This window comes from Salvelinus fontinalis, chromosome 2 (genome assembly GCF_029448725.1).
Source record: "Salvelinus fontinalis isolate EN_2023a chromosome 2, ASM2944872v1, whole genome shotgun sequence".
Taxonomy (NCBI): domain Eukaryota; kingdom Metazoa; phylum Chordata; class Actinopteri; order Salmoniformes; family Salmonidae; genus Salvelinus; species Salvelinus fontinalis.
Window position 1 is genome coordinate 29,718,934 of NC_074666.1, and position 17,019 is coordinate 29,735,952.

Genomic DNA, 17,019 nt, shown 5'->3' on the forward strand with positions numbered 1-17,019 from the left:
TAAAGTAACACTATTTTATTATCAAATATGAAAAATATCTTGTTGAATTAAATATTCTCATATGTGTAAAGTATGTCTATATGATCTACTAAATGCCTAGTATTTGGGAACTCATTCTGCCTTGATTTCAAAATCATATTGAACACTGGATACTGCCCAGCATTGGCTTGAACTATTGAAACAGTACAAGGTTATCACTTTAAATACATTGTCATACAACACAACATTTGGCCATGCTCTGTTGGTCAATTCGATACCAGTCTGGTTACATTTTACAACAAAATAAAGCTCTATGATTGGTCTGAAGACGTGTACTGGCAGGCTGCTGTAGAGCTGACTGGAAGACGCCAGGAGAGGGCACTGTGGTCCGCTAACCAAAACCATACGGCTACTGTTGCTCCTGTCTGGCCAAGGCCTCTGCTTCCTGTGGGTGGTATGAAAACAGTGCTAAGAAACTGATACAAAACCAGGGTTGAGACCAACTGTAATTATGCTTCCACCAAAAGGTTCATGTAATTTTAAAAACACAATTGTGTGTAAGTGTTGTAATGATATAGTACAGTAGTCAACAGAACAGTCTCGACCTGCAGCTTAAAAGCAGGTCAGCATTCATTGCCTCTATATTGTGCAACAGAGCTGTGAAATACATGGTAAAAGAGGAAACACCGCCTGGGAATTGGAAGTAACATGGAGTTCTTACAATTAACTACTCACAACTACTCTGTCCCTGTAGGATCAACAATGATATTGTGAATCAACAACTACTTTGTTATTACGAATCAATATGTATTGCATGCCTCTTTTGTGAGGTATTTATATTTTCCTGGACAAAAAGCAAAACAATCATTAAAGGGGCAATCTGCATTTGCTACATCCATTTTTGGACTTATAAATTAATTATATGTACCTGTTGATTCTTGAAGATTATAATGTATAAATGCCTTATGAGCTTAGATCAATTGTCGTACCCCATCGGAACCCAAAATATAAGCTTGTTTTACTCCAATGTTTGTAAAGAAAGTAAACACTATATAGCCTCAAAACATGGTTAAAACTATAATTTTTGTATCATTGATTGTCAGTCATTGCATCCATACCACTGTCTATGAAATTGAGAGTGGTTATATTTTTCTAGCTCCATCCCTCAGCTTTCTACCGAATCAGAGGAGTGGAGAACACTTTGTTAATGTTGCAACTGCTGATTGCCGCTTTAAAACTCAGTCATTGCATAATGGCCATTTAACATACATTCTGAGACCTCAGAGAGAAGTACTACAGGTAGAAATCTAAATATAAAGCTAAAACCACAGTTGAACCAGATACTAAACATGTGTTCAACACAAAAACCTTCCTCCAGAACATGAATTTACATTTCATAATATATCATGAGTGTTAGTCACATGCTTTTGAGCTTATTTTTGGGACAAATGTAACTTATACACTGATTGTGTTGTAGTCTAACTGTGTGGTTGAATATCATTGTCTTACGTCAGATGTCATCACTCTTACGTGACGCTCTTCCCTCAACCGATAGAACAGTTAATTAGGCCACACATACCCATTGGCCAAAAATAGCATTCCAGTCATTTTATAATGGCTGTATACAGCTAGGGCCAGAGGGCAATTTAGGACCATCTTTTATTTTGTAAGCTACAAATTCAGCACTGTAAGGTTCACTTCAAAACAACAAGCAATCAATTAAAAGTAAACGGACTGGTCACTTGTGGTGGTGACATACTGAGTATGTCCATAAGACCATTGTCTTTACCTTGGAGCCTAGAGGGGCTGTTAGGCCCAAAAAGGCATACACTGCGTGCTCCTCACGGGCATCAAAGAAGGCCTCATAGTTCTGTAATGACAATACAAGGGAAGCGGTCTCACTAAGTACGTTTCATTAGGTTATCACACAAATTGTTACAGAAGGTGCCGGGCTGTAATATTCTCACAGAGTATGTTGAGAATGTGTACTTTCAATTAGAACAGAATAAATATTAACCAGGCACTCACTATGCAGTTGCAAGCCTACTGTCCTTTGACCTCTCATCATCAGTTCCAGGCAGTAAGCTTCACTACACAGTGATGGGGTCAGTACAGTACAACACTCACCCCACAGTATTGTTCTTCATTAAATATCTGTGGAGGCAGGGGGACACCCGTCGTTGGTCTGAAGTCTTCAGGTACGTTCTCCCTCATCCACTTCCTGTTGTCTTCACTAGTGACGATGTCACACTCCTCAAAGTCAATCTTGTTGACAGTAAGGAAACCCATGATGTCTTGCTGCTGCTTCTTAATCTACAGGCAGAGAGGGGATATAGATATACTATGAGTTGTTGTAATAATGATACAATAATAATACGGTTTGGGTGGCATATGGGGAGATAAGCCTCTATTCACTTTGCAGAGCCTCTGCTGCCAAGCTACATTCTACATAAGAGCCTGAGGACTGAGACAGACCCAATAAGGCTTCTCCACAACCAGGATCAGCTAAGAAGTCAGGCACAGACCAAATATGGCAGCAGGATGAGAGCCCAGTGTTCCCATGCTACCACTTATGTTCTGTCTAAACTGTGCTGCATGACTTTAGTTAAGAATTAGAGGAAGAATACTTTGGAATATGACATCAAATAATATAGATGAAACATGTTGTCAACTCTTGTACACAAAGACGCCTGGCTTTACAATTAGGTATACATAACAATTTCTGTATGGTCATTGTTGTGACTTGCAAATTCACAGTAAGCAATAATATCTGTCTTTCAGACCAGATAATTCAGGGGTTGGCTGAGGCAGTCGTTCTGTAGCCATTGTGCTTTTTGACTGATTCTTTAGAGGGTGACGTACTGTAATTGGGTGAGGTATGAAGCTCAGACGCCCAAAGACTGATCCTGTCCAGCTATTCTGGCCCAGAACACCCCTGGCAACAGTAGGAGTGTTGTTTTACAGTATGTAGGGAAGGAGTGGTGGGACAGGAAAATGGAGGAAGGTGGTGGTGAGGGAGTCAACATCTGCTGAGAGAGTCTAATTAAGCCTGACCCCTCACCCTCACCACTTAGACTATAACAGTTGCTTGAAAAAATCTGAGATGTTTCACCAAGTGCTTCACCTAAACATTCTTGTCTGCATGCTCACCCATAAAAATACTCCCAACACAGATGGGTTTGAGCAGGAGTAAGTGAATGCTATTCCTACAGACAAATATGTGACTATGTCTCCTCTTGTATTATACTGTGTTGTACCTGCATTTTAGATACAATACAATCATAGCATTGTGCTAATACTATATTAACACTATGCAAATTAATACAATAATGACAAATCAATATCTCCAAAATGGCAGGTCCTCCTTGTTTAAGGGCCATTACAATATGCATTGTCATGCATGAGAAGCCTAAAGAATCTAGTGTATTTGTGCAGCTGTCAGTCCCAGCTTCTACTCTATCGCTTGGGACATCCCATGCACCACTTGCAGAACTTTCAAAAGCAAGTTTATGTCGACGCTAATTCAATACTCGATAGAGCCTAATTCATATGATAGTATCTGCGTAGCTACAACAGAGCAATAGCACACTCGTATGAGCCCGCCACACCTACCTAATCATGCAAATACATGTCATTTGAATTCGCTAAGAAAATGAACATAAACTGACTTCATTTTCTTAGCGAATTCAAATGACATGGCTACAAAGCTTACTCAATACTCTAGGTTTCTTACCGCTGTCGATCCAGAGGATGATGCTATAAAGACTTTTATCACCATGGCTGTTTGATTCACTCCCAAAAACCAAGTGAACGGTGCACACCGCACCAACGTCTCCAAATTATCTCGTTCTCTCTCTCGCACTCTCTCTCTCTCTGTAACAACAGATGGAAATCAGATATCTAAAAACAATTTGGAACACTATCCCAGTGCTTTCGAAATGTATTTCCAAAAGCGTTTGACTACGTTCATATTTCTTACGCCAATTTACATAGCCCAATAAACACATTTCCCATATATTTAAAGTAAGACTTTTAATAAATATACACTAAATAAAGCAAATAGACATATGCTCTGACATAAGGAAAATACAGTAATAGGTTTACAACCTACTAGCTACAAAATGTAGGCCTAAACCTGTCTGATAAGAGAATAACGTTATAGCCCTATCAAAAATCCGGGTGATTATTTGGCGGCATTGTTTTTCTTTTTAAGAATAGCCTATTTTGTCTTCCAATATTTTAATGATTTCATCTAATGGTGGCTGTTCAACACTAAGCGCATGGATGCAAGCAAAATTGAAACATTAACGTCTGTGATTTCTTATATTTTCTTGCCCCAGTCCGTGAATAGGGAAGCTGTTACAAATGATAAACACGTCATTCACTTTCCCTAGGAATTTCGCGCGTAAATGAACTACATTGAAAATCTGTTTCTTTTGTGACACCTTGTGCCATCCTTTGATTGGCCAAGCATAACATCAGTCAACATTTAGCCGCACCTACCCCCACCCCTATCCAACCACTGGGTTTAATGTGCTGTATCTTTACTACAGTATTAATAAGAAGACGTCAGTCTCTGCAAACTGTGAACTCTGAATCACAAAATATAGCTATATCTTTAGTTTCTATTAAAGAAGAAAACCTACAAATTCAACATGCCCAAGAGAAAGGTATGTAGAGAGCCTAGATTACAGTATGCGGATATACTTTTTGCCCTGTATAAATCAGTCTTGATATTATGAAGCCTTCGAGACAACGGAGATTAAATACAAATCTGACGTATGTATTTATGTTCACTCTTGCAAAAAAATCATTTGATATAATTATTAGATTTTTTTGGTTTGCAAAGAGCGTCTTATTTAGCCGAATTTAGAATGTTTTGAGGGATTTCTTGAGAGGCGCACACAATCTTCTGTCTGGTCTGAAGTCAAGCTGGATCTCCATGCTATTGAAACCACAAGCAGCCATGCTTTGCAGTTCCTACCCACATCGCGAACACAGCCAAACAAAACGGGTGCCTTTTGATAGTTCGACCGTGTAAATCTGCATGTAAAGGGTACAGAAAAATAAAGTAAAAACTCTTCCTTTCTTCCCCAATATAATTTAATTCTAAGACCGTCGCAAAAAGGATCATTTTAATGTTTTCTTTGTTCACGTTAAATGGGTGCTATTGCGCCTTCTTATCGCCAGGGGGCGGAACACAGTTGATTCTGCCCCTCCCCCTAAAATACATTTGGTGAAAACAGATGAGGACTAATGTCCCACTGAAAAAAAAATTACCAGGTCCACTGCTTCTTCTACTCAACGCATAGAATATGAAGCGCAAATCTAGAATGAGTAGAGGCTGGCTGTATAGGCCAAGTGTAGGCTATTGCCAATGTTTGCAAGTGGCTAAGTTTCTGTGAACTTGCAATTACACATTTTAGACAATATTTAAATATTCAGCAATATATATTATGTTTTAGATATGCATGCTATTGTTTCCAATCATTTTGAGTAATATATTTTTTCATACATTTTGCAGGGAGCCGATGGAGATGTCAAGGAGGAGGTAAGTGATACACACACACAAAGACACACACATGAATATCACCCTTGTAGAATAGGCTACAGGTTGCAATCTTCACCATTATTAAAATCATCACTAGTGATTATTGGTGATGATTTTATCACCTTATTTGCTCGTAAAAACCTGAAAATATTAAATTTGTTGAAAAGTATAATGCATTCCTGAAATAGTGAAATATTAAATTGTCTGCATTATCATTCAATTCCTTTTAAAATGTTTTCACACACCTTTGATTGAGTAATATTATTCTCTTTTCTTACATTAGCCTTCAAGGAGATCTGCACGGTTGTCATCGGTGAGTACATTTTGTTTCTTTAAAGCTACCTTTTGGAAATGTAATATGTACATAGGCATCAGCACTACAACTATTTAACCTTTAACTAAAAATAGATTTTCTTCTTTTCAACTATCAAATCAAATTGTATTTGTCACATGAGCCGAATACAACAGGTGTGGACCTTACAGTGAGATGCTTACATACAAGCCCTTAACCAACAATGCAGTTTTAAGAAAATACCCCAAAAAAGTAAGAGGTAAAATAACAAATAATTAAAGAGCAGCAGTAAAAGAACAATAGCGGGGCTATATACAAGGGGTACCGGTACAGAGTCAATGTGCAAGGGCACCAGTGTCGAGGTAATTCAGGTAATATGTACATGTAGGTAGAGTTATTAAAGTGACTATGCATAGATAGTAACAGAGTAGCAGTAGCGTAGAAGGGGGGGGGGGCAATGCAAATAGTCTGGGTAACCATTTGATAACGTATATATTTTTTGTTCTGTTTCATGGTATGCAATGCATTGCTTTGAGAATCTATTGTATCAATATACTCTTCCTTCTGTATTTTTCAGAAACCAGCCCCTCCCAAACCAGCACCAAAACCAAAAAAGCCAGCTAAAGTAATACTTACCTGTCTTCAACATCTACTCATTCAATATAATTATGCATGTCAGGTGTTTAGCATGTCATGTTGTCTTTTCGACACATTCACACCCATATTAAGTGTCTAGACAATTACATCATTATGAGGTTCCAGGCAGAGAAGATTTGACAGATATGCATGTAAATTGTCCCCACAGAAAGAAAAAGAAGTGAATGACAAGAAGAAGGAAGACAAGAAGAAGGTGAAGGGAGCAGCAGTCGAGGAGCCTAAAGAGGAGACCCAGTCTGAAAATGGCGAGACCAAGACAGACGAAGTATGTCATGCCATATCACTGATTGTTAATATAAGACTATAATTTTTAATTGGAAGTACTATCTCAAGAATGTTGTTTTTAGTTAGTTGTATCTTACTATTTCTGGAGGAAAATCCATCTAAAAACATGAATCATTCAGGATTCTCAGTGTCTCACATTGAATGGCTCTCACGGTCTTACTTTTGTCATCTTACAGGTAGAGACTCCAGAAGAGAAGACTGAGTAGCACCTGTCCTGTTCGTCCAATCTCCTCCCTTGTATGGCCCCCAAGTCTCATGTGTTTTCCCTAAAACCTCCATTACCTTATTAACAGAGGAATATTTTTATCAACAATTTTGTAATTATTGGTACAGGTTTTTAGCACAAAACAAAGCTAAATATGGAAGATTGTTCTGTTGTGCAGTGGTCATATCAAGTGTTTTTAAGCAAACATAATTACGTTTTTGTTTTTTTATTAGTGTTGGTACCTTGTTGGGAGCTCAAACAATAATGCTGGCTGGCAGACTAATTGCAGGTGGTATAGTATCACATTGTAGGTTTGCCAACTCACAACATTTCACTTTTGTTGGTGGTTGTATTTTTACCCTTTATGTGCAGTGATTTTTCTTTGTGGGGGTTTACTTATTTTCAACGTGAATGTCTGTAAGAGGAATTTAAATATTGAAAAAATATTGAAAACATTCCAGGCTTAATAATGATGTGGGCATAACTGCTTTTGAAATAATCTTGCTCTAAATTATTTTGATGACAAATTATTTTAACGGCAGAAGAGACTTGTTGGAAGTCGCTAATGCTTTTTGAAACAAATGTTGGGATTTTTTATTGAAATATGCCGCCATCTGTTGTGTTCCCACTGAAGTTCTGGATGTCTAATTGGAATTTAATAAAATAGTAATTGGAATTTTCCTCATGAGGTTGCTCTCTGTCTCATTACTTTACATGTCCTTATTACTGTATCATTACCATATCATATATAAACAAACAATAATCTTAAACTAATGGCTGATGGACTGATGACTGATGGAATGACTGATGGAAAACTTTTGGTCAGAGGTAGCATTTTGCAACCAACTTTCTGGATTTGGCTAAATGTCTTAGTCACTATTTGCTGACCAAAACTCAAAATTAGAGTAAATGGACCCTAGGTACAACACATGACCAAAAGTATGTGGACACCTGCTCGTCAAACATCTCATTCCAAACTCATGGGCATTAATTTGGACTTGGTCCCCCCTTTGCTGCTCTAACAGCCTCCACTCTTCTGGGAAGGCTTTCCACTATATGTTAGAACATTGTTGGGGGGACTTGTTTCCATTCAGCCACAAGAGCATTAGTGAGGTTGGCCACTGATGTTGGGCGAGTAGTTCTGGATCGCAGTCAGCATTCCAAAGGTGATCGATGGGGTTGAGGTCAGGGCTCTGTGCAGGCCAGTCAAGTTCTACCACACCGATCTTGAAAAAAAAAATCTGTATCGACCTCGCTTTGTGCACAGGAGCATTGCCATGCTCAAACAGGAACGGGCCCTCAAACTGTTGCCTCAAAATTTGAACCACATAATCGTCTAGAATGTCATTGTATGCTGTAGCATTAAGATTTCCCTTCACTGGAACTAAGGGGCCTAGCCCGAACCATGAAAAACAGCCCCAGACCATTATTCCTCCTCTACCCAACTTTACAGTTGGCACTATGCATTGGGGCAAGTAGCGTTCTGGCATCCGCCAAACCCAGATTCGCCTGTCGGACTGCCAGATGGTGAAGCGTGATTCATCACTCCAGAGAACGCGTTTCCAGAGTACAATGACGGCAAGCTTTACACCACTCCAGCCGACCCTTGGCAAAGTGCATGGTGATCTTAGGCTTGTCTGCGGCTGCTCTGCCATGGAAATCAATTTCATGAGGCTCCAGACAAACAGTTATTGTGCTGACGTTGCCTCCAGAGACAGTTTGGAACTCGGAGTTGCAACCCAGGACAGACAATTTTTACGCGCTTCAGCCCTCGGCGGTCCCGTTCTGTGAGCTTGTGTGGCCTACCACCTCGCGGCTGAGCCGTTGTTGCTCCTAGACGTTTCCACTTCACAATAACAGCGCTTACAGTTGACCGGGGCAGCTCTAGCAAGGCAGAAATTTAACGAACTGACTTGTTGGAAAAGTGGCATCCTGTGACGGTGCCACGTTGAAAGTCACTGAGCTCGTCAGTAAGGCCATTCTACTGCCAGTGTTTGTCTATGGAGATTGCATGGCTGTGTGCTCGATTTTATACACCTTTCAGCAACGGGTGTGGCTGAAATAGCCAAATCCACAAATTTTAAGGGTGTCCACATTATTTTTTTTATATATAGTGTATCATGCCAGCTTACTTGTATAGAGCCTACAAATTACCACAAAGACATGATTATCTGTCTTGCAAAAGCATGCAATTTTTCAGCTCTAAACATAAAAATTGTTTGACTTGCAAATTGGTAACCTTGCTCTAACTAGGCCTAAGTAGTGTTTGGCAGTACCCATTGCAAGGGCATTATTTTTGCCATATGGTAAGTTTTGTGCTTGTCTGAAAATAACCCTATAGTTGCAAGTTGCAACTCAATTTTTATATTTGGAAGTACATAGTCTGAAAGTGAAGGCAAAACATTAGATCAACATCCATGAAATCTCATCAGCAGAATATAATAGGCCTTACTTGTTTGTCATTTCAAATATACAATCTCAATACCCCAGAATATGCTCTACTCTCAGACAAATAAATTGAGGTCGATGAAAACAACTTTGATATCTACAAATATGTCCTCAATAAAAGGTCTCTGTCCTGGGCTCGATTAACCAAATGCATTTTAAGGATAAATTAGTCTTTAGAACCATAACGATGAACTGAGCCTTAAGATGCTTTTGGGAAACCGGGCCTAGTACTGTATGACCCACTATATGGTATGACCTCCTCACCAAAACCAGGTGGTATGGCCACCAGGTGGCTCGTGCTGGAATTGCAAATTTGCTGTCATTGGTCGCGGGAGGGCGCTAACAAAGCTGTGAGATAGCTTGAGAAAGGAAAAGGCCAAACGCTGGGAAGCAATTCAAGTGGCTATTTTCCAAATACACCTAAACATTAGTGAATCAAATGTCGATGTTCTTATCAAGTGATGGCAGAAGAACAGTGTTCACAAATCGAAGCTGGTGAGTGTTAAGTGTCTAGCTATTTCTCTATTTAAAATATTAACGCAAACACAGTTTAGGTCTTGAGTCAGTTAGCCTAGCTATCTAGTAGTTAGCATAGCAAGCTATTGAATGGCTTAATAATGCGCCTCTCTATTTTCAGAATTGTATTACCTCATTGCCAGATTTCTCCAGTCGGGACCGTGTAAAAAATCGGCACAGGTAGGAATGACAAGTTATATCAATAACTTTAACTACAATTGCTATCTGTCTAAATATCGCAATGTGTGCTAAAGACTAGCAACTCTCTCCATAGATCCTGGTTGAGGAACTGGAAGAGTATGAGGTAAGCTGCGCCCGCTCTCGTCTATATTAGCTTGTTCCCAGGTCTCGTTTCCGCGATATTGGGGCGCTTTCTACTTTTATTGGTATGGTGTACTTTGTTATTGATAGAGGCATGAACAATACGGCAAATGCATTATTGTATTTATTGAGTTTTGATGCATTTATCTAACCGCGTGTCTTCCGTTTAGTTGATCCCGAAACGATGGAGTTGGGACGGCAAACAATACAAACGAAACTTCCAAGACTGGGTGAGTGTTATTATAATAAGTTCATAACCGGCTATCCAATCAATCGTGTAACTTTTGATTGCGAGAATACATTTGTATATCAATATTTTGTCGGCTTTCAAATGTTTTGGTTCAGTTGGATGATAGTTATTTTTAAACCATCTATGCGTTTGAGTAAAAGCCGGCATTTGATTACTTAAAATTAATATTTGGTCAGGAATTATAGCCGTGTTGTGTGTGGGCAGAGAGGAGGGGTAAACAGATTGAGGCTGTACAAAGGCTTGGGAAACGTCCATCTTACCAGACAGCCAATGAAATAGCAGTTAAGGCGTCCGCATGCTTCTCTTCCGAAACAATTCTTGCATATATTATGACGACATTTTGTGACGTTTTGGTATCGGCAAGGTTTTTTTTCGGCTGTTCGTGCGCAGGACACACTTTTTTTTCGAGGCAAACCGAATGGTGCTTTCAGAACAAAGTAGGGAACATTATGACGTTAGGGGTTTTTAGGTCGCAGCTCTAGAAAGATGCCCTATTTCCTGACTTGGAATTCCGAGTTTGTTGACCGTACAAAACGATTTTCCCAATCGGTGCTCGTTTTTTTCCAAGTACCCAGTTGTTTTGAATCCTCGGTAGTCTGAGTGTTCCGAGCTCCCAATTGTTTTGAACGCAGCAGAAGTTCGGTCAGGGAAATCTAGGCCCCTTTTTCAGAGATTGGTCAACAGTGGGGATTATTCAATTAAGTGTTTGTCATTGAGTGAGAACTCGTTTTCATGCACGTTTTTTCACTTGAGAAATACTGCACCAAACATCTTAGCTAGATGTAAAATTGCGCAACTAAGAGCTCTGCAAAAACGTCAAAATGAATGACAGATTTCTTGAGTTATTTTTGATTAATTAGGCCTATACTAGCTAGGGCGTCTCATAATGGACAAACGACACTATTGCAGCTTTTTTCAAAATTTTCAAGCGAAGGTCTTTTAATATTTGAAGGGCGTATACAAGGCACAAATGTTCACTTAGCACAGCCGAGTTCTGCTAGGCGCAAACCGAACCTAGTATGCAGAGCCTTTACTATTTGAGACAGCTGGGAGAAGGAAGGTGATTCAAATTTAAATCAAATTTTATTTGTCACATACACATGGTTAGCAGATGTTAATGCGAGTGTAGCGAAATGCTTGTGCTTCTAGTTCCGACAATGCAGTAATAACCAACGAGTAATCTAACCTAACAATTCCACAACTACTACCTTATACACACAAGTGTAAAGGGATAAAGAATATGTACATAAAGATATATGAATGAGTGATGGTACAGAACGGTATAGGCAAGATGCAGTAGATGGTATCGAGTACATATGAGATGAGTAATGTAGGGTATGTAAACATAAAAGTGCACAGTTTAAAGTGGCTAGTGATACATGTATTACATAAAGATGGCAAGATGCAGTAGATGATATAGAGTACAGTATATACATTATATTAAGTGGCATTGTTTAAAGTGGCCAGTGATACATTTTTGATCAATTTCCATTATTAAAGTGAGCTGGAGTTGAGTCAGTATGTTTGCAGCAGCCACTCGATGTTAGTGGTGGCTGTTTAACAGTCTGATGGCCTTGAGATAGAAGCTGTTTTTCAGTCTCTCGGTCCCTGCTTTGATGCACCTGTACTGACCTCGCCTTCTGGATGATAGCGGGGTGAACAGACAGTGGCTCGGGTGGTTGTTGTCCTTGATGATCTTTATGGCCTTCCTGTGACATCGGGTGGTGTAGGTGTCCTGGAGAGCAGGTAGTTTGCCCCCAGTGATGCGTTGTGCAGACCTCACTACCCTCTGGAGAGCCTTACGGTTGTGGACGGAGCAGTTGCCGTACCAGGCGGTGATACAGCCCGACAGGATGCTCTCGATTGTGCATCTGTAGAAGTTTGTGAGTGCTTTTGGTGACAAGTCGAATATCTTCAGCCTCCTGAGGTTGAAGAGGCGCTGCTGCGCCTTCTTCACAACGCTGTCTGTGTGGGTGGACCAATTCAGTTTGTCCGTGATGTGTACACCGAGGAACTTAAAACTTTCCACCTTCTCCACTACTGTCCCGTCGATGTGGATAGGGGGTGCTCCCTCTGCTGTTTCCCGAAGTCCACAATCATCTCCTTTGTTTTGTTGACGTTGAGTGTGAGGTTATTTTCCTGACACCACACTCCGAGGGCCCTCACCTCCTCCCTGTAGGCCGTCTCGTCGTTGTTGGTAATCAAGCCTACCACTGTAGTGTCGTCCGCAAACTTGATGATTGAGTTGGAGGCGTGCATGGCCACGCAGTCGTGGGTGAACAGGGAGTACAGGAGAGGGCTCAGAACGCACCCTTGTGGGGTCCCAGTGTTGAGGATCAGCGGGGTGGAGATGATGTTACCTACCCTCACTACCTGGGGGCGGCCCGTCAGGAAGTCCAGTACCCAGTTGCACAGGGCGGGGTCGAGACCCAGGGTCTCGAGCTTGATGACGAGTTTGGAGGGTACTATGGTGTTAAATGCTGAGCTGTAGTTGATGAACAGCATTCTCACATAGGTATTCCTCTTGTCCAGATGGGTTAGGGCAGCGTGGTTGCGATTGTGTCGTCTGTGGACCTATTGGGGCGGTAAGCAAATTGGAGTGGGTCTAGGGTGTCAGGTAGGGTGGAGGTGATATGGTCCTTGACTAGTCTCTCAAAGCACTTCATGATGACGGAAGTGAGTGCTACGGGGCGGTAGTCGTTTAGCTCAGTTACCTTAGCTTTCTTGGGAACAGGAACAATGGTGGCCCTCTTGAAGCATGTGGGAACAGCAGACTGGGATGAGGATTGATTGAATATGTCCGTAAACACACCAGCCAGCTGGTCTGCGCATGCTCTGAGGACGCGGCTGGGGATGCCGTCTGGGCCTGCAGCCTTGCGAGGGTTAACACATTTAAATGTTTTACTCACGTCGGCTGCAGTGAAGGAGAGTCCGCAGGTTTTGGTAACAAGTCGTGTCAGTGGCACTGTATTGTCCTCAAAGCGAGCAAAGAAGTCATCTAGTCTGTCTGGGAGCAAGACATCCTGGTCCGCGACGGGGCTGGTTTTCTTTTTGTAATCCGTGATTGACTGTAGACCCTGCCACATACAGTGGGGCAAAAAAGTATTTAGTCAGCCACCAATTGTGCAAGTTCTCCCACTTAAAAAGATGAGAGAGGCCTGTAATTTTCATCATAGGTACACTTCAACTATGACAGACAAAACGAGGGAAAAAAATCCAGAAAATCACATTGTAGGATTTTTAATGAATTTTTTTGCAAATTATGGTGGAAAATAAGTATTTGGTCAATAACAAAAGTTTATCTCAATACTTTGTTATATACCCTTTGTTGGCAATGACAGGGTTCAAACGTTTTCTGTAAGTCTTCACAAGGTTTTCACACACTGTTGCTGGTATTTTGGCCCATTCCTCCATGCAGATCTCCTCTAGAGCAGTGATGTTTTGGGGCTGTTGCTGGGCAACACGGACTTTCAACTCCCTCCAAAGATTTTCTATGGGGTTGAGATCTGGAGACTGGCTAGGCCACTCCAGGACCTTGAAATGCTTTATACGAAGCCACTCCTTCGTTGCCCGGGCGGTGTGTTTGAGATCATTGTCATGCTGAAAGACCCAGCCACGTTTCATCTTCAATGCCCTTCCTGATGGTAGGCTTTGTTACTTTGGTCCCAGCTCTCTGCAGGTCCTTCACTAGGTCCCCCCGTGTGGTTCTGGGATTTTTGCTCACCGTTCTTGTGATCATTTTGACCCCACGGGGTTAGATCTTGCGTGGAGCCCCAGATCGAGGGAGATTATCAGTGGTCTTGTATGTCTTCCATTTCCTAATAATTGCTCCTACAGTTGATTTCTTCAAACCAAGCTGTTTACCTATTGCAGATTCAGTCTTCCCGGCCTGGTGCAGGTCTACAATTTTGTTTCTGGTGTCCTTTGACAGCTCTTTGGTCTTGGCCATAGTGGAGTTTGGATTGTGACTGTTTGAGGTTGTGGACAGGTGTCTTTTATACTGATAACAAGTTCAAACAGGTGCCATTAATACAGGTAACGAGTGGAGGACAGAGGAGCCTCTTAAAGAAGAAGTTACAGGTCTGTGAGAGCCAGAAATCTTGCTTGTTTGAAGGTGACCAAATACTTATTTTCCACCATAATTTGCAAATAAATTCATTAAAAATCTTACAATGTGATTTTCTGGATTTTTTTCCCTCATTTTGTCTGTCATAGTTGAAGTGTACCTATGATGAAAATTACAGGCCTCTCTCATCTTTTTAAATGGGAGAACTTGTGCAATTGGTGGCTGACTAAATACTTTTTTGCCCCACTGTATCTCTCGTGTCTGAGCTGTTGAATTGCAACTTTACTTTGTCTCTACTGACGCTTAGCTTGTTTGATTGCTGCGCCACCAGAGTCTCTGGGTTCACGCCCAGGCTCTGTCGCAGCCGGCCGCAACCGGGAGGTCCGTGGGGCGACGCACAATTGTCATAGCGTCGTCCGGGTTAGGGGTTAGGGAGGGATTGGCCGGTAGGGATATCCTTGTCTCAGTATGTAAAAAATGTAATAAAATGTATGCACTCTACTGTAAGTCGCTCTGGATAAGAGTGTCTGCTAAATGACTAAAATGTAAATGATTGCCTTGCGGAGGGAATAGCTACACTGTTTTTATTCGGTCATGTTTCCGGTCACCTTGCCCTGGTTAAAAGCAGTGGTTCGCGCTTTCAGTTTCGCACGAATGCCGCCATCAATCCACGGTTTCTGGTTTGGGAATGTTTTAATAGTTGCTGTCGGTACGACATCGCCGATGCACTTTCTAATGAACTCGCTCACCGAATCAGCGTATTCGTCAATGTTGTTGTTGGACGCAATGCGGAACATATCCCAATCCATGTGATCGAAGCAGTCTTGAAGCGTGGAATCAGATTGGTCGGACCAGCGTTGAACAGACCTGAGTGCGGGAGCTTCTTGTTTTAGTCTGTAGGCTGGGAGCAACAAAATGGAATCGTTGTCAGCTTTCCGAACAGAGGGCAGGGGAGGGCCTTATATGCGTCGCGGAAGTTAGAATAACAATGATCCAGGGTTTTACCAGCCCTGGTTGCGCAATCGATATGCTGATAGGGAGTTTTGTTTTCAGATTAGCCTTGTTAAAATCCCCAGCTACAATGAATGTAGCCTCAGTATATGTGGTTTCCAGTTTACATAGAGTCAAATAAAGTTCGTTCAGGGCCATCGATGTGTCTGCTTGGGGCGGAATATATACGGCTGTGATTATAATCAAAGAGAATTTCCTTGGTAGATAACTGCAGTGTGTGTGTTTCCCAAATCAAATTGTATTTATCACATGCGCCGAATACAACCGGGTTAGACCTTACAGTGAAATGCTTACTTACAAGCTCTTAACCAACAATGCAGTTTTACTGAAATACCAACAACAAAAAGGAAGAGATGATGATGATAATAATAACAAATAATTAAAGAGCACTAGTAAAATAACAATAGTGGGGCTATGTACAGTGGGTACCGGTGTTGAGGTAATATGTACATGTAGGTAGAGTTATTAAAGTGACTGCATAGATAATAATAGAGAGGAGGGGGGGACAATGCAAATAGTTTTGGGTAGCCATTTGATTAGATGTTCAGGAGTCTTATGGCTTGGGGGTAGAAGCTGTTTAGAAGTCTCTTGGACCTAGACTTGGCGCTCCGGTACCGCTTGCCGTGCGGTAGCAGAGAGAACAATCTATGACTAGGATTGCTGGAGTCTTTGACTTCTGGTACAGGGGTCCTGGATGGCAGGAAGCTTGGCCCCGGTGATGTACTGAGCCATACGCACTACCCTCTGTAGTGCCTTGCAGTCGGAGGCTGAGCAATTGCCATACCAGGCAGTGATGCAACCCGTCAGGATGCTTTCGATGGTGCAACTGTAAAACCTTTTGAGGATCTGAAGACCCATGCCAAATATTTTCAGTCTCCTGAGGGGATTAGGTTTTGTCGTGCCCTCTTCACCACTGTCTTGGTGTGCTTAGTGTGTTAGTTTGTTGGTGTTGTGGACGCCAAGGAGCTTGAAGCTCTCAACCTGCTCCACTACAGCCCCGTCGACTAGAATGGGGGCGTGCTCGGTCCTCCTTTTACTGTAATCCACAATCATCTCCTTTGTCTTGATCACGTTGAGGGAGAGGTTGTTGTCCTTGCACCACACGGTCAGGTCTCTGACCTCCTCCCTATAAGCTGTCTCATCGTTGTCGGTGATCAGGCCTACCACTGTTGTCATCAGCAAACTTAATGATGGTGTTGGAGTCATGCCTGGCTGTGCAGTCATGAGTGAACAAGGAGTACAGGAGGGGACTGAGCAAACCAATAATTCCTATGATTAATAGTGTTAAACAGTGTTAAATAACACTGAAAACAATATTTGTTTGTGAAAATGTTTCATTTTGTCATTATAACAAGGTTGGTAGCAACATTTGAAAATCATTGTGGAAATCAGTTAAAATCAAATTGTCATATGCTTCGTAAACAACAAGTGTTGACTA

At 41.5% G+C, this 17,019-nt stretch overlaps 3 protein-coding genes across 4 annotated transcripts in view; 2 read left to right on the forward strand and 1 right to left on the reverse strand.

The window, feature by feature from the left end:
• LOC129815992 (adapter SH3BGRL-like) lies at positions 1-10,235 on the reverse strand. 2 transcript variants are annotated; one of them, XM_055870202.1, is made up of 4 exons: positions 10,066-10,235; positions 2,107-2,292; positions 1,769-1,849; positions 1-424 (listed from the first exon to the last, which is right to left on the reverse strand). In XM_055870202.1, exons 2-4 carry the CDS (start codon positions 2,266-2,268, stop codon positions 389-391), a joined length of 279 nt encoding a protein of 92 aa, XP_055726177.1. In that variant the 5' UTR covers positions 2,269-2,292; positions 10,066-10,235; the 3' UTR covers positions 1-388. The 2 variants fall into 2 exon arrangements, with proteins under 2 accessions (XP_055726177.1, XP_055726171.1); XM_055870196.1 differs by lacking the exon at positions 10,066-10,235 and adding an exon at positions 3,713-4,324.
• Positions 4,474-7,657, forward strand: hmgn7 (high mobility group nucleosomal binding domain 7). Its single transcript, XM_055870209.1, has 6 exons — positions 4,474-4,649; positions 5,504-5,530; positions 5,814-5,843; positions 6,400-6,447; positions 6,628-6,744; positions 6,941-7,657. The coding sequence occupies exons 1-6, from the start codon at positions 4,635-4,637 to the stop codon at positions 6,968-6,970; spliced, it is 267 nt and encodes an 88-aa protein (XP_055726184.1). The 5' UTR covers positions 4,474-4,634; the 3' UTR covers positions 6,971-7,657.
• The window catches only part of LOC129815934 (bromodomain and WD repeat-containing protein 3-like), a 24,933-nt gene continuing 17,655 nt past the window's right edge, over positions 9,742-17,019 (forward strand). The window contains exons 1-4 of the mRNA XM_055870150.1: positions 9,742-9,912; positions 10,055-10,113; positions 10,208-10,237; positions 10,425-10,484. Coding sequence (XP_055726125.1) covers positions 9,879-9,912; positions 10,055-10,113; positions 10,208-10,237; positions 10,425-10,484 — 183 coding nt within the window. The 5' untranslated portion in view covers positions 9,742-9,878. The remainder of the gene's footprint in view (positions 9,913-10,054; positions 10,114-10,207; positions 10,238-10,424; positions 10,485-17,019) is intronic.

What these genes read in the sequence shown, in the direction of transcription:
- LOC129815992 (XM_055870196.1), bottom strand. Translation starts at nt 3,757, where the DNA reads ATGGTGATAAAAGTCTTTATAGCATCATCCTCTGGATCGACAGCG. An exon ending in CATCCTCTGGATCGACAGCG is followed by an intron (nt 2,293 to 3,712) that starts GTAAGAAACCTA and finishes CTCTGCCTGTAG; the next exon opens with ATTAAGAAGCAGCAGCAAGA. An exon ending in ATGAAGAACAATACTGTGGG is followed by an intron (nt 1,850 to 2,106) that starts GTGAGTGTTGTA and finishes TTGTCATTACAG; the next exon opens with AACTATGAGGCCTTCTTTGA.
- hmgn7 (XM_055870209.1), top strand. An exon ending in ATGGAGATGTCAAGGAGGAG is followed by an intron (nt 5,531 to 5,813) that starts GTAAGTGATACA and finishes TTCTTACATTAG; the next exon opens with CCTTCAAGGAGATCTGCACG. An exon ending in AACCAAAAAAGCCAGCTAAA is followed by an intron (nt 6,448 to 6,627) that starts GTAATACTTACC and finishes TTGTCCCCACAG; the next exon opens with AAAGAAAAAGAAGTGAATGA.